The sequence below is a fragment of the Cyprinodon tularosa genome, unplaced genomic scaffold (assembly GCF_016077235.1).
Source record: "Cyprinodon tularosa strain WSP-4 unplaced genomic scaffold, ASM1607723v1 ctg1832, whole genome shotgun sequence".
In the NCBI taxonomy this organism is placed as follows: domain Eukaryota; kingdom Metazoa; phylum Chordata; class Actinopteri; order Cyprinodontiformes; family Cyprinodontidae; genus Cyprinodon; species Cyprinodon tularosa.
In genome coordinates, this window is record NW_024038633.1 from 9,467 (window position 1) to 20,996 (window position 11,530).

Below are 11,530 nucleotides of genomic sequence, written 5' to 3' on the forward strand. Positions count from 1 at the left end.
AGTCACAGTCAGAGAAAAAGGACTAATTGTCAAATAATATAAACAGAGATGTAATTCATTGACTTTTGTAGATATCTAGTCATGTACAAAACAGTAATCCATGAAGGCTGCATTCTCAGGAAGTTAAAGGAATGCAGTCAGTCAATCAATCAGAGCTTTAACATGTTATGTCATCATAAAAAAAACTGTCTCACTCTAAACATGTGACCTGTTAAGAAGGAGGTGAGTGAGTTATTCTTTTCATCCTTCAATTGTCAGAGATCATTATCACCTTGGACTTGGAAAGACAAAGATGGCCCGTAAGTAAAGCTTTGATTTTATTATCAGTTAAATTTTTTTGTGTTACTTTTTCATTTTCTAATTCTTTTTTATTTCTATTTCGGTGTGTAAACATTTTAATCATTTACAGTAATTCCTAATGTGCATCAGCTGCTTCTAATGTATGAAGGTTGCAGTGAACCTAAATGTAGACATACAGGCAGATAGCAGCATAATGCAAACAAATTTAAAAATAAAGGAGTTGGACAACATGAGAAATGGATAAAAAAAATTGATGGGGGATTAACTGTTAGGAGTATTTCTAGCGTAAAGTTTCATTACTAGAAGTTTAAACAGGTGAGCTGATGAACTCATTAACTACAACTGAGGAAGAACGTGGAACTGAGGCACAGAATGATAAACAGAAGCAGAGACTTAATAAAAATAATTTTTAAAAGCCCAAATCTAACAGATCATTTCAGTACTCTTCCATAAGTGCACTTCTAAATTATGTTTTATACATTTCATACTGTATCTTTAGTATTTGTCCGCATCCTAAACAAAGATTTTTTTTCAGCGTTGCTTTGTTATGACATTGAAGAGTAATTTGTTTTTCTAATTGATTTTAAGAGTCTTAGATTTTATTCTTAGGCTACTTTTCTCTTATCAGAATCAATTACATAATAACTTTTTTGCTTGAGAGGCATCATGAAAGACCAGATGTTTTTACCTATCATCTGACGGAGCTTATTTTATATGTACTTTACTTCTGGCATGGCTAACAGTAAGAGCTTCATGCCTTTGAAGTTTTAAAGATGAATCATTGTAGTGATGGGAAAATGTTGCTATGCAATGCCTTGGCTGGTAGAAGTAGGGATTTCCAGAACCGGTTCCATGAGTTACTGAATTTCTCGTCATGGTTACATTCCCCAACTATTGCATACTTTAAAAGTGGGTCAAAACATTGGAACATAAATAACAATCTTAAAATAGTTTTTTTTGCAATATTTTGCCTCATTTTACTTCAAAATGCTCAAAGAATAAATGGAATTGAGAGCTGAACTTCTCAGTTGGCAATTTAGTGAAGACATTTAACTGGAATATGCAGCTAATCAAAGTTTCACACCATAAATCAAAACACATGAACAAATTCTTTTAAAAAGGGATTCAAAGAAACAAGTCAAACAATCATTCACACACTTGATGTGTTGAGGTGTTACTAGGAGGCTGTCAGGAGACGTAGCGCTTAAAGTTGGGAACAGACGCTGACAAACTGGCAGAAACATCACAGTAAAATCAATCATTTAGAAATAACTGTAAATAAAATTTATAGGTGGTGATATGGCTAAAGTTGATTTGACAAGAACTGAAAACAGCTAACAATTCAAAAAGGAAGGATAAGAAGTGATCAGAAACATAGCAGAGAACAGGTGGATGGTATGAGTTGACTTTCTATTTCTGAAAACAGAAATAGAAAATTCCTTTATTGTCCCCGTAAAGCACCACACGTAGAACAAATAAACTATGTACTTAATGACAGAGGAAGGAAGCAAAACATCAGGCATAAAGGAACAAAATAGATTTCAGAACATAATCTAGGTGGATGGTTCTCAGTCCTGGTCTTCAAGTACCACTGCCCTGAATGTTTTAGATTTCTTACTGCTACACACCTGAGTTATATAAGCATTTGATTGACAGGTTTCTGCAGCACTTGAAAGCTGCTAAAGAGGTCATGCAGTTATTAGAAGCAGGAGTGCTGCAGCAGAGAGACATTTAAAACATGCAGGGAAGTGATTCTTGAGGAGCAGGTTTAAGAACCACTGATCTAAATGAAGGTTTTAAAGGAATAGTACACCCAAAACATGATTAGCCTTCATTTTCTACTCACCCCCATGCTGAACAACACTCTGGAGTACTTTTTTGATATCTCAAATGCATCTGGAGATCTGGGAGGCTTCTTGCTGTCTGCTGACATTCAAATAATGGAGGTCTATGGCGCCCGAGGCAGAAAGGTCCATAAAAGTCCACAAAAAACGTGTCAATATTCCTCCATACTGCTCGTCCAATGTATTCCAAGTGTCCTGAGTGGGTAGCGTCCATAATTTACTCGAAACAAAGTCATTTAGAATGTTTTTAGAGCATAAACAGTAGTGTATAGGATTTCCTTAAAGCGCGTTCACGAGTCTACCGAAACCGCGGCAGACCAAACCAGATGAAAGTGCGCATTCAGCGTCTGCTCTGCCGATAATGCAAGCGTAGAAGAAGAAATGTGCTAATTACCTGTGCAAAGAAAGAAACAACGAAAGAAAAATGTCTGAGGACTTCATTGTTGAGGAAGAGCATGAGTTCTTTGCCAAGCTGAATGCACACTTTCATCTTGTTTGGTCTGCCGCGGTTTCCGTAGAATCGTGAACTCGCATGCGCATGCGTTTAGGTCCTATACACTACAGTTTATGCTCTAAAAACATTCTAAATGACTTCGTTTCGAGTAAATTATGGATGCTACCCACTCAGGACACTTGGAATACATTGGACGAGCAGTATTGAGGAACATTGACACGTTTTTTGTGGACTTTTATGGACCTTTCTGCCTCGGGCGCCATAGACCTCCATTATTTGAATGTCAGCAGACAGCAAGAAGCCTCCCAAATCTCCAGATGCATTTGAGATATCAAAAAAGTACTCCAGAGTGTTGGTCAGCATGGGGGTGAGTAGAAAATGAAGGCTAATCATGTTTTGGGTGTACTATTCCTTTAACACAAAAGCCCATTTAAACAAGGTAGAAGGAATATGTTTAAGAGGGCGTCACAAAGAGTATTAACTGTTTGGAATTGATGTCAATGTTTATAAACTACCCTTGCCATCCATTTCCAAGTATTGTTGATAATATTAAGATAAAGGGGACACAGGATTAAGGTAATGATCATCCAAGCAATAGACTGACACCTCCCTAGTCGGCTTTGCACCTCTGAGGCTACATTCACACTGCAGGCCTGAACGCTCAATTCAGATTTTTTTGGTGAAAGCCAATTATTCTGCGTGTTCCATGCCACTTGTACAATTTAGAGTTCCTGTTCCTGGCTTTCTGATAACACCCAAGCCCGCTTTTGCCTTAGGCTGCCGCCTCAGACCACAGTTGCTGAATTCCCTGACATGGTTGTCCAAGTGGACCCGTCTTATATTTATGCAATTTAGGTGCTACAAGCACCCAGTATCCAAGTTGGCATTGCCTCTTGACCCTACTTTAGTTTTTTTCTGTGTTCCTGCTCCTGAAGGGTTCTAGAGCAAACCACCTTACTTCCAGTTACTGAGGGTTGCAAGAATGAAGTGCCTTAACTTACTGCACATACTCCGGGGTTTCAAGTATTTTCCCCCTGAGCTCTTTTGTAAGTACCTGTCTGAGGTCCCTTGGGGGGGTCCCGGCCTCCCCAGGGTTCAAAGACTCCAAATCTTACTCACGGTCCGTAGCCAGCAAACCAATGTTTCCTTTTGGGGTCCTGCATGGCCACCACGTGTCTTTCAAATCTTGACCTCTTTGGTATGACCAAGGACTAGGGCTGGGTACCGAACTTCGGTTCTTTTATGGTACCGACCAAAATGCTTCGGTTCTACCGAGTATCGAAACATGCCTCGTCTTTCAGTACCAAGTTTCGGTGATTGGCTGTAACACTTAACGTGATTGTGTCATCCAGGAAAAATACACAGGTGGTCACGCCTACAGCAAGGGTTCATGTGTATCTGTTGTGAACTGGTTGCGAGCGTCGTGGAACCCCTTTAAAATGCCCCCCCTTCACTTTATTAAGACTGATGCCAATAGTGCGCAATGCAATACATCGAGCACGGAAACAATTTAAGAGCAGAAAGTTGCTCGGTGTTTGACTGCAAGAAGAGCGGACCGCAGCCGGCGCCACCATCCTCCTCTCAGCAGCCCGTGGGCGGAGCAAAGCCAGAGCGGAGTGAATCATGCTGCGTTCACACCGGACGCAGCAGGAGCAGCAAAATCACGTCTGCTGCTTCCTTTTTGCTGCTTGTACCAGCTTCTGACGCGCGGCTGAAGAAGCTTTGCTGCTCTGGCTGCGCGGTGCAAAAGTGGCTCTGACGCGCGTTGGGCGGAGCTACTCTATCCTTTATTTGCCTTGCAGCTATATTTGCTGTATCCCATTCAACGGGCTTGTTTGTCAGACATGGTAATTTTTCTAAAGGAAAACTGCTAAGTAAAAAGGTCCTCACAATGTAACAGTGAATATTAGACACTGAATTTTTTTTATGTAAGAGGAAAAATGTAAATGGAAAAATCAAAGCTTAAAATAAAACTCAAGATTTGTACTTTTTTATGTTGTGTAATTTTCTTTTCTTCGAATTGATATTATAAAACTGGTATCGAAAAAAGTATCGTTCAGGAACCGGTATCGAAGTGAAGGTATCGGTATTGGTACCGGAACCGAAATTTTTTGAACAATACCCAGCCCTACCAAGGACCAGCCACTTTTAAAAGTCCCCTCTGCCGATCCTGTTCAGGTTGTTTTTTTGTTTTGGGCTCTGTTTGAGCATCTGGTATCTACCCCTAGGGGAGGGGTACTACCACAATCAGTGCCTTAGTGTTTCTGTTAATTGGACAGAATGCATGGAAACATTATGCTTCTACCAATGTCCTGCTTCTGCCTTTACACTGTGCCCCTCTACAGGGGCAGATCTAGAAGGAAGACAAAGGATGGCTGTGGCCACCGCTAGCCAATCATCGGTCAAGCCTATTAGGAAATTTGTTGCACCCAAACAGATATAGTTCACTACTTCTGGGACAATTAGTTCCTTTCTAAAACAGAGGGCCGGGGTAATGATATTCTCAGGAGGATTGACCCAATGTTTTTCAGTTGTAAGTATATTAAACAGCTGACATTATAAGAACAGAAATAAATGAATTATTCAAATCGATATGTTATCATTGCATAAAAGAAAAATAGAACTCTTGCTACATTCAGAAGAACATATGGTGCTTTATGGGGATGAAGGGAAAAGTATTGGTCTGCAGTGATCTAGGAGACTTCAATGAAATTAGAGACAGAGTACTACTGCTTAACCCTTTCAATCTGTATATTATGTAAAACCATAACTGATTTAGACAATATAGACGTATTAGTGTGTGTGAAGATTTACTAGAAAGGGCTTCATGATAATCTAGTCTATTTTCAATAATTTATTCAGAAAATATGAAAATTTTTCATGTTTATTATTTCTACTTGGTACATTGTGATCAGTGTAGACTGACCTAAACTTGTTCTGATGACTATCACTTTCAGGCCACTCTTCAGAGCACATTAGTCCCTGTTAGGTCCCCTTATGAAAACTTTCAGGCTCTCCCACTGCCCCTCTACTCTCTAAAAATTAGCTGGAGGGGCAAATCAAATATCCTCCAGCAGCCAAGTCAAACACCTGCCCAATTCCTAAACTTAAAAACTTGTGCGCTTTGAAGTCAGACGTGCATTAAGAGTTTCAACAAGTGTAGGTAGATGCATTTGATGCACATTTGGAGGAACTGCCTCATTCTTGGATGGAGGGACTGCCTCCCAGCCAGTTTCTCTAATGGTCTGTCAGTTGTGCCACAGGTCCCATTTCTAGCCCTAGCATCTGCCATCTGGACATACTGAATGTTAATCAGCTGCTTACAAGCTCAAAGTTGGGTGTGCTATGCAGCACATTCCAAATTATGTGACTACCATTAACTTTTAAAGAAAGTCAGACATGCCTGATGATCAAAATGACAGAGGCTTAAATTAAGGCTTATCTTAAAAATAGTCTGGGTCTTAAGTTGGAGGAATTGCAGGGGTGCCAGCAGAACCATGTCATGGCTGGGGGTGGCGGCCTAGTAGTTAGGGCATTGCGCTTGGAATCCGAGTTCGAGCCCCACTCCCACAGACTGCCACTCTGGGTCTCTGAGCAAGACCCTTAATCACACACTGCTTCCTGGGTGCCAGAAAATGGCAGCCCACTGGGTTAAATACTTGTTCATGCCGTTGCTCTGTACTTGCGACAGTGTAATGACAATAAAAAGGTGGGAAAAAGAGTAAATGCAGGGAAACCACGGGAGCTGGTGTTAGACTTTTTTGGTGGATTTCTCTCTCAAACATTATGCCTACAAAGTGTACCTTGGTTAATTTAGTAAGTTCTTTTGCATCAAATTACATGAAGTAATCTACCATTTCTTTAGAAATTGTAAGAAAAAATTATTTCAGAGTTTGTGAACTTATATGAATAATTTTTTTATAAATATTCCAACAGGAAAAGAGGAGCAACATCTTCGGATTGTACTTGTTGGAAAAACTGGAGTTGGGAAGAGTGCAACAGGAAACACTCTTTTAGGAAAAAAAGTATTCAAGTCGAAGCTGTCATCTTCTTCACTGACAACAGAGTGTCAGAAGGAACTGGGACAGTTTGGTGCTCAAACTCTGGCTGTAATTGATACTCCAGGCCTTTTTGATACCAGTAAAACTGAACAGGAGGTGAGAAGAGAGATTACTAGATGCATGTCATTAGCTTCTCCTGGTCCTCATGTATTCATGGTCGTGATCCAGCCAGGGAGATTCACCAAAGAAGAACAGGAAACTGTAAATATCATTCAGCGGATGTTTGGAGAACAAGCTTCACGTTTCACAATGGCTTTGTTCACTCATGGAGATGATCTGGAAGCAGAAGAGAGTCCCATAGAAGAGATAATAGAGGTAAATCCAGCTCTGAAGAAGTTTGTCAATCAGTGCCTGGGAGGATACCATGTCCTTAACAACAGGAATGGAAATCCAGAGCAATTGAAGGAGCTACTATCAAAAATTAACACAATGGTTCAGAAAAATAAGGGACAACATTTCACCAATGAAATGTTTGAAGAAGCAGAGAGAATAATAAAACAAGAAACTGAGAGGCTTCTGTCAGAAAATCCAGGTATGGGAGATGAGGAAGCAAGAAGACGAGCAGAGAAAGACAACCCATTAACCCGGGCCGTTCGACACGGAGCTGCTATTGGGGCAGTAGCTGGCTTCCTGGGGGGGCCATTGGGAGCAGCAGTGGGGGCAGCACTGGGAGCTTTATTTGGGGCTATATCAGGCTCAGTGAAGGAAAACCAATGTATTATTCAATGATTCCCATGGCATTGAATTTTACCAAGTAAAATGTTTGAAATATCCATTGTAAAATCGTGTAATGTTTTCAGTTACTTTTCCTTTTCTGCTGATGCATTACCAGAATCCACATTATTGTTCTTGGCAGAGGATTCTTCTTTAAAAAGCCTAGATTAATCAACCTCAATTCATGAATTGATTTGGAATTTTTAGAGCAGCAAAACAAAATGTATTCAATTTGATTTTACTCATATCTTCTGCAATATTTATCTTCACTTCTACCTTTCTGAAAACACTCTTAAGAATAAACTTAATCATAAAGATAATTTTAATGTGTATTCCAAGATTTAATTTGATCAAATAAATAAATGAAGTAAGGATTATATTTAAAGTACAAGTTTCTACCTATAACCTCTTACTCTGTCTCTAGTAGCTATGATCACATATTTAGCAATACAGTGATATTTCTTTGCTCTTCAGTTAGAGATTCTTTGTGTGATGTGAATCCTTATGTTTGATATCAGGGTTTCGAATCAGCCAGTGGCAAGAAAACAAATGTTCAGAACAACAGTTGTTTTTTCTTCTACACTTAACATTGTTTATTGTGCTTTCCTTAATGAAATAAACTTAATCAAATCAAATGAGGAGCTTTGGTGTTTTTCTGAACAGTCGACAAGTTCACAGTGATATTTTAAAAAGACTCAGCAGCTTCTTAAAAAAAAGAAGTTCAACAGAAATCATAAAATCATTCAGAAAAACAAATAATAAAACATAGCAGAGCGATTTTCATTCTGTCGGTGGAAAACTGCACCAGAACTTCCATCTCTGCAGGGTGCTTGGACTCATGGGCCAAAGGACACTTTCCAAAGAGGCGTTTGTCAATTCTGTAGGATTGCACCAGAGCTCTGGAGAAAGCCACCAGAACTGACAAAGACTCCTAGATAGGTGTGGAAACGTTTTCAGAAAAAACTGAGCAAAAGTCCAGTTGCCTTCAAATGTGTGCCTGTTTTGTTGTTAGCCTGATCAAAGATCCCCACAACAGTCTACCACCTACGTTCCTGCAGCCATCTGTTCCTGATTGATTCGCTTGTTCCACACTGCTAGATATTCCTACCACCCTAATTCCAGTTAAACCATTTCCCTTATCTCTCATTCTGGAGGCCCAGTATGAATAAAGACGTCAATGAATATGTTCAAGTTTGACCCACCTGTTGTAATGTTTTAAGAGATGGACCCAGGGATTAGCCAGACACAAAGATAGACTTAGGCAGATTTATTCAAGGAATATGTTCAAACACCCCGGGGACAGATCAGGAACGGGAACTTATGGAATGCAGAGATGGAGTTAGTGGCTGCGATACTTCTGAGTGTTGGTGTGACCAAAAGGAGAAAGTCACTAACCTTTTATGGAAATGAAAAAGGGCAGGCAGGGTCCAATAATTCTCCAAGAAAGTGAGAAGAGTGGTGAGAATAGCAGAGAGGATCATGGGGGCTCCTCTTCCCTCCATTAAAGATATTTCATCCCAGCCATGCGTGTCCGGAACCCATGACATCATCAATGACCCCTCACCCCCCCACCCCCACCCCCACCATGGACTGTTCTTCCCATCCTCAGGGAAGAGGCTTTGCAGCATTCGATGCAGGTCCAGCAGATTCTGTAAAAGCTTTTTCCCCACTGCTGAAGTTACAAATCCAGTCACAAATCACACCACATGACATCATATCAAATAGAACTTAACTCTACTACCTTTTTTTCACCATATATATTTGTTTTTGCAACTTCCACATGAATGCCTTTTGAACCATGTTTTTTATCCCACACTGTTTACATTTCATCACTGCTGCACTTGGAAATGTTCATTTCACTGCTAAGCTGCTGCTCATACACTGTCTGAAAGCTTTACAAAATGAAATTTCAATAAAAGTTGTCTAAGTCTAAGAATGTGATACAAGGGACAATGATGTCACAGGCATTAAGAGTTTTCACAGTCTTGCCAGGACTATGCTGATCTTGGAGCTAGAGGGGCAGAAACAGAGTCTGATCGTGAGGGCGAAGAGAGGCAGATTAATCAAATGGGAAAACCACCGTTTGAGGTCCAAGAACAGGTCCAGTGTCAGAGCCAGGTGATCAGAGATCCAAAGATAATCAGGGGTCCGTTTTATGAAGCAAGTTTTACAAATTAAGATTCAAATCCACAACTCTAAATGATCTAGCCTGAAGTCAGGAACTCTGAGTGTTCGGTTTCACAATGTCTCATTCGTCCCTCCTCATGTTAATTCCGTCTTTTTTACACAGTAAATAAGTGGCAGCTATAAGCAGCTATCAGACCCATAGAATGGCTTCAGATTGTGCCAGTAGGCTCATTAGGTTGTTATCATCAAGTGAATCCTTTTCCTAACCCTAAAGTAATTCCTTTTCCCCCGTGGAATTAATGAATATATTTATATGTGTAATTTGAAAATAATTTCAGTAGTTCTTCATGTACTGTAAATATAACTAAATAAAAATAAGATGATCTCGCTTATATTAAACAAACCAAAAATAGGTCTAAAGCCCTGTCAACTGAGTTGTAGAATCCTCTACCTATAAATATTTAATTATCTGTAAAAAAAAAAAAGTGCTGCTTCATGAAACGAACCACAGGAAGAGATTCAAATAGCAGGGTCAGGGCACAGAAAACAGTTCTGAAATCCAAAAAGCTCACAATGACATATCTGATAGGGTTCAGGCAGGCTGAGAGAATCAGGTCAGAATCAGGCAGGGGGACAGGAGTAACGCTGGACATTTACTGGCAAAAAGCTTTCAATAATCTAGCACTGTCAACAGGTCAGCAAGTAGTATATATTGGCTGGGAACAGGTGGAGGGAATTGATAATCAGGCAGAGGGGAGAGGAATGTATACAGCCTAGTTGACAGGTGTTGTCGGAAAATTTAGATTTCTCTTGTCATATATTTAGTTATGCTATTTATCCAGTGAAAAATGTTTTTACTTAGTCTATTTCACCTACAAGGCCACAAAATGTCTGAGTGAGTGTTAGGAATCCAGTTTGTGTGGGTTGTTTGTGTGTTCCTTCTCTCTCCACCACCAGGTGGTGCCCTGTTCCTCGTTGGGCCTCCCTGCACACCTGCTGCTCGTTGGTTCATTACTGGAGGAGTACTTTAGCAGTGGGCTGCTACTACCTCGACGCCAGAATGTTTGTCAGTTTTGGGTACTCTAGCCAAGCTGAGATTAGCTGAGTCTAACCTAGCTTTGTTTCTCTGAGTCTAAGGAGTTTTTGTCTTTGCTCTTCGGCAGGAAGCTTTCCTGTGTAACTGGATACCTGGACCTAGTGATGGGCAAGTGAAGCCTCATGAAGCAATGAAGCTTTCCAACGCAAAGTGTTGAAAAAAGTTCATTACTCGATGCTTCATTCATCACTCACTAGTGACATCTGCTGGTGAAACTGTAACAGTCTTGTTACTCAGTTGGATCATACTTCCAAATATTAGGAAATGCAATATTGTCACAAAGTTTTCATCAAACTCATGTTTAGTAAGAGGAGAATCCTATTCAATTGTCATGTTTTAATGATTAAAATGATTTGTAGCCAATCTAATCCTTGACCATCAGTGGTGGTGTTGGGTTTTCTTTTATGTCATGGACTTATTAGACAATGAAGATACACTATATTGCCAAAAGTATTTGCTCACCTGCCTTGACTCACATATGAGCTTAAGTGACATCCCGTTCCTAATCCATAGGGTTCAATATGACGTCGGTCCACCCTTTGCAGCTAGAACAGCTTCAACTCTTCTGGGAAGGCTGTCCACAAGGTTTAGGAGTGTGTTTATGGGAATTTTTGACCATTCTTCCAGAAGCGCATTTGTGAGGTCGCACACTGATGTTGGACGAGAAGGCCTGGCTCTCAGTCTCCGCTCTAATTCATCCCAAAGGTGTTCTATCGGGTTGAGGTCAGGACTCTGTGCAGGCCAGTCAAGTTCATCCACACCAGACTCTGTCATCCATGTCTTTATGGACCTTGCTTTGTGCACTGGTGCACAGTCATGTTGGAAGAGGAAGGGGCCAGCTCCAAACTGTTCCCACAAAGTTGGGAGCATGGAATTGTCCAAAATGTCTTGGTATGCTGAAGCATTCAGAGTTCCTTTCACTGGAACTAAGGGG

The 11,530-nt window shown here is 40.4% G+C and overlaps 1 protein-coding gene across 1 annotated transcript; it reads left to right on the top strand.

The window, feature by feature from the left end:
- Positions 1 to 205: 205 nt before the first annotated feature.
- Positions 206 to 7,426, top strand: LOC119781861 (GTPase IMAP family member 4-like). The gene is made up of 2 exons (XM_038282470.1): positions 206 to 299; positions 6,535 to 7,426. Exons 1-2 carry the CDS (start codon positions 293 to 295, stop codon positions 7,386 to 7,388), a joined length of 861 nt encoding a protein of 286 aa, XP_038138398.1. The 5' UTR covers positions 206 to 292; the 3' UTR covers positions 7,389 to 7,426.
- The last annotated feature ends 4,104 nt before the right edge of the window (positions 7,427 to 11,530 follow it).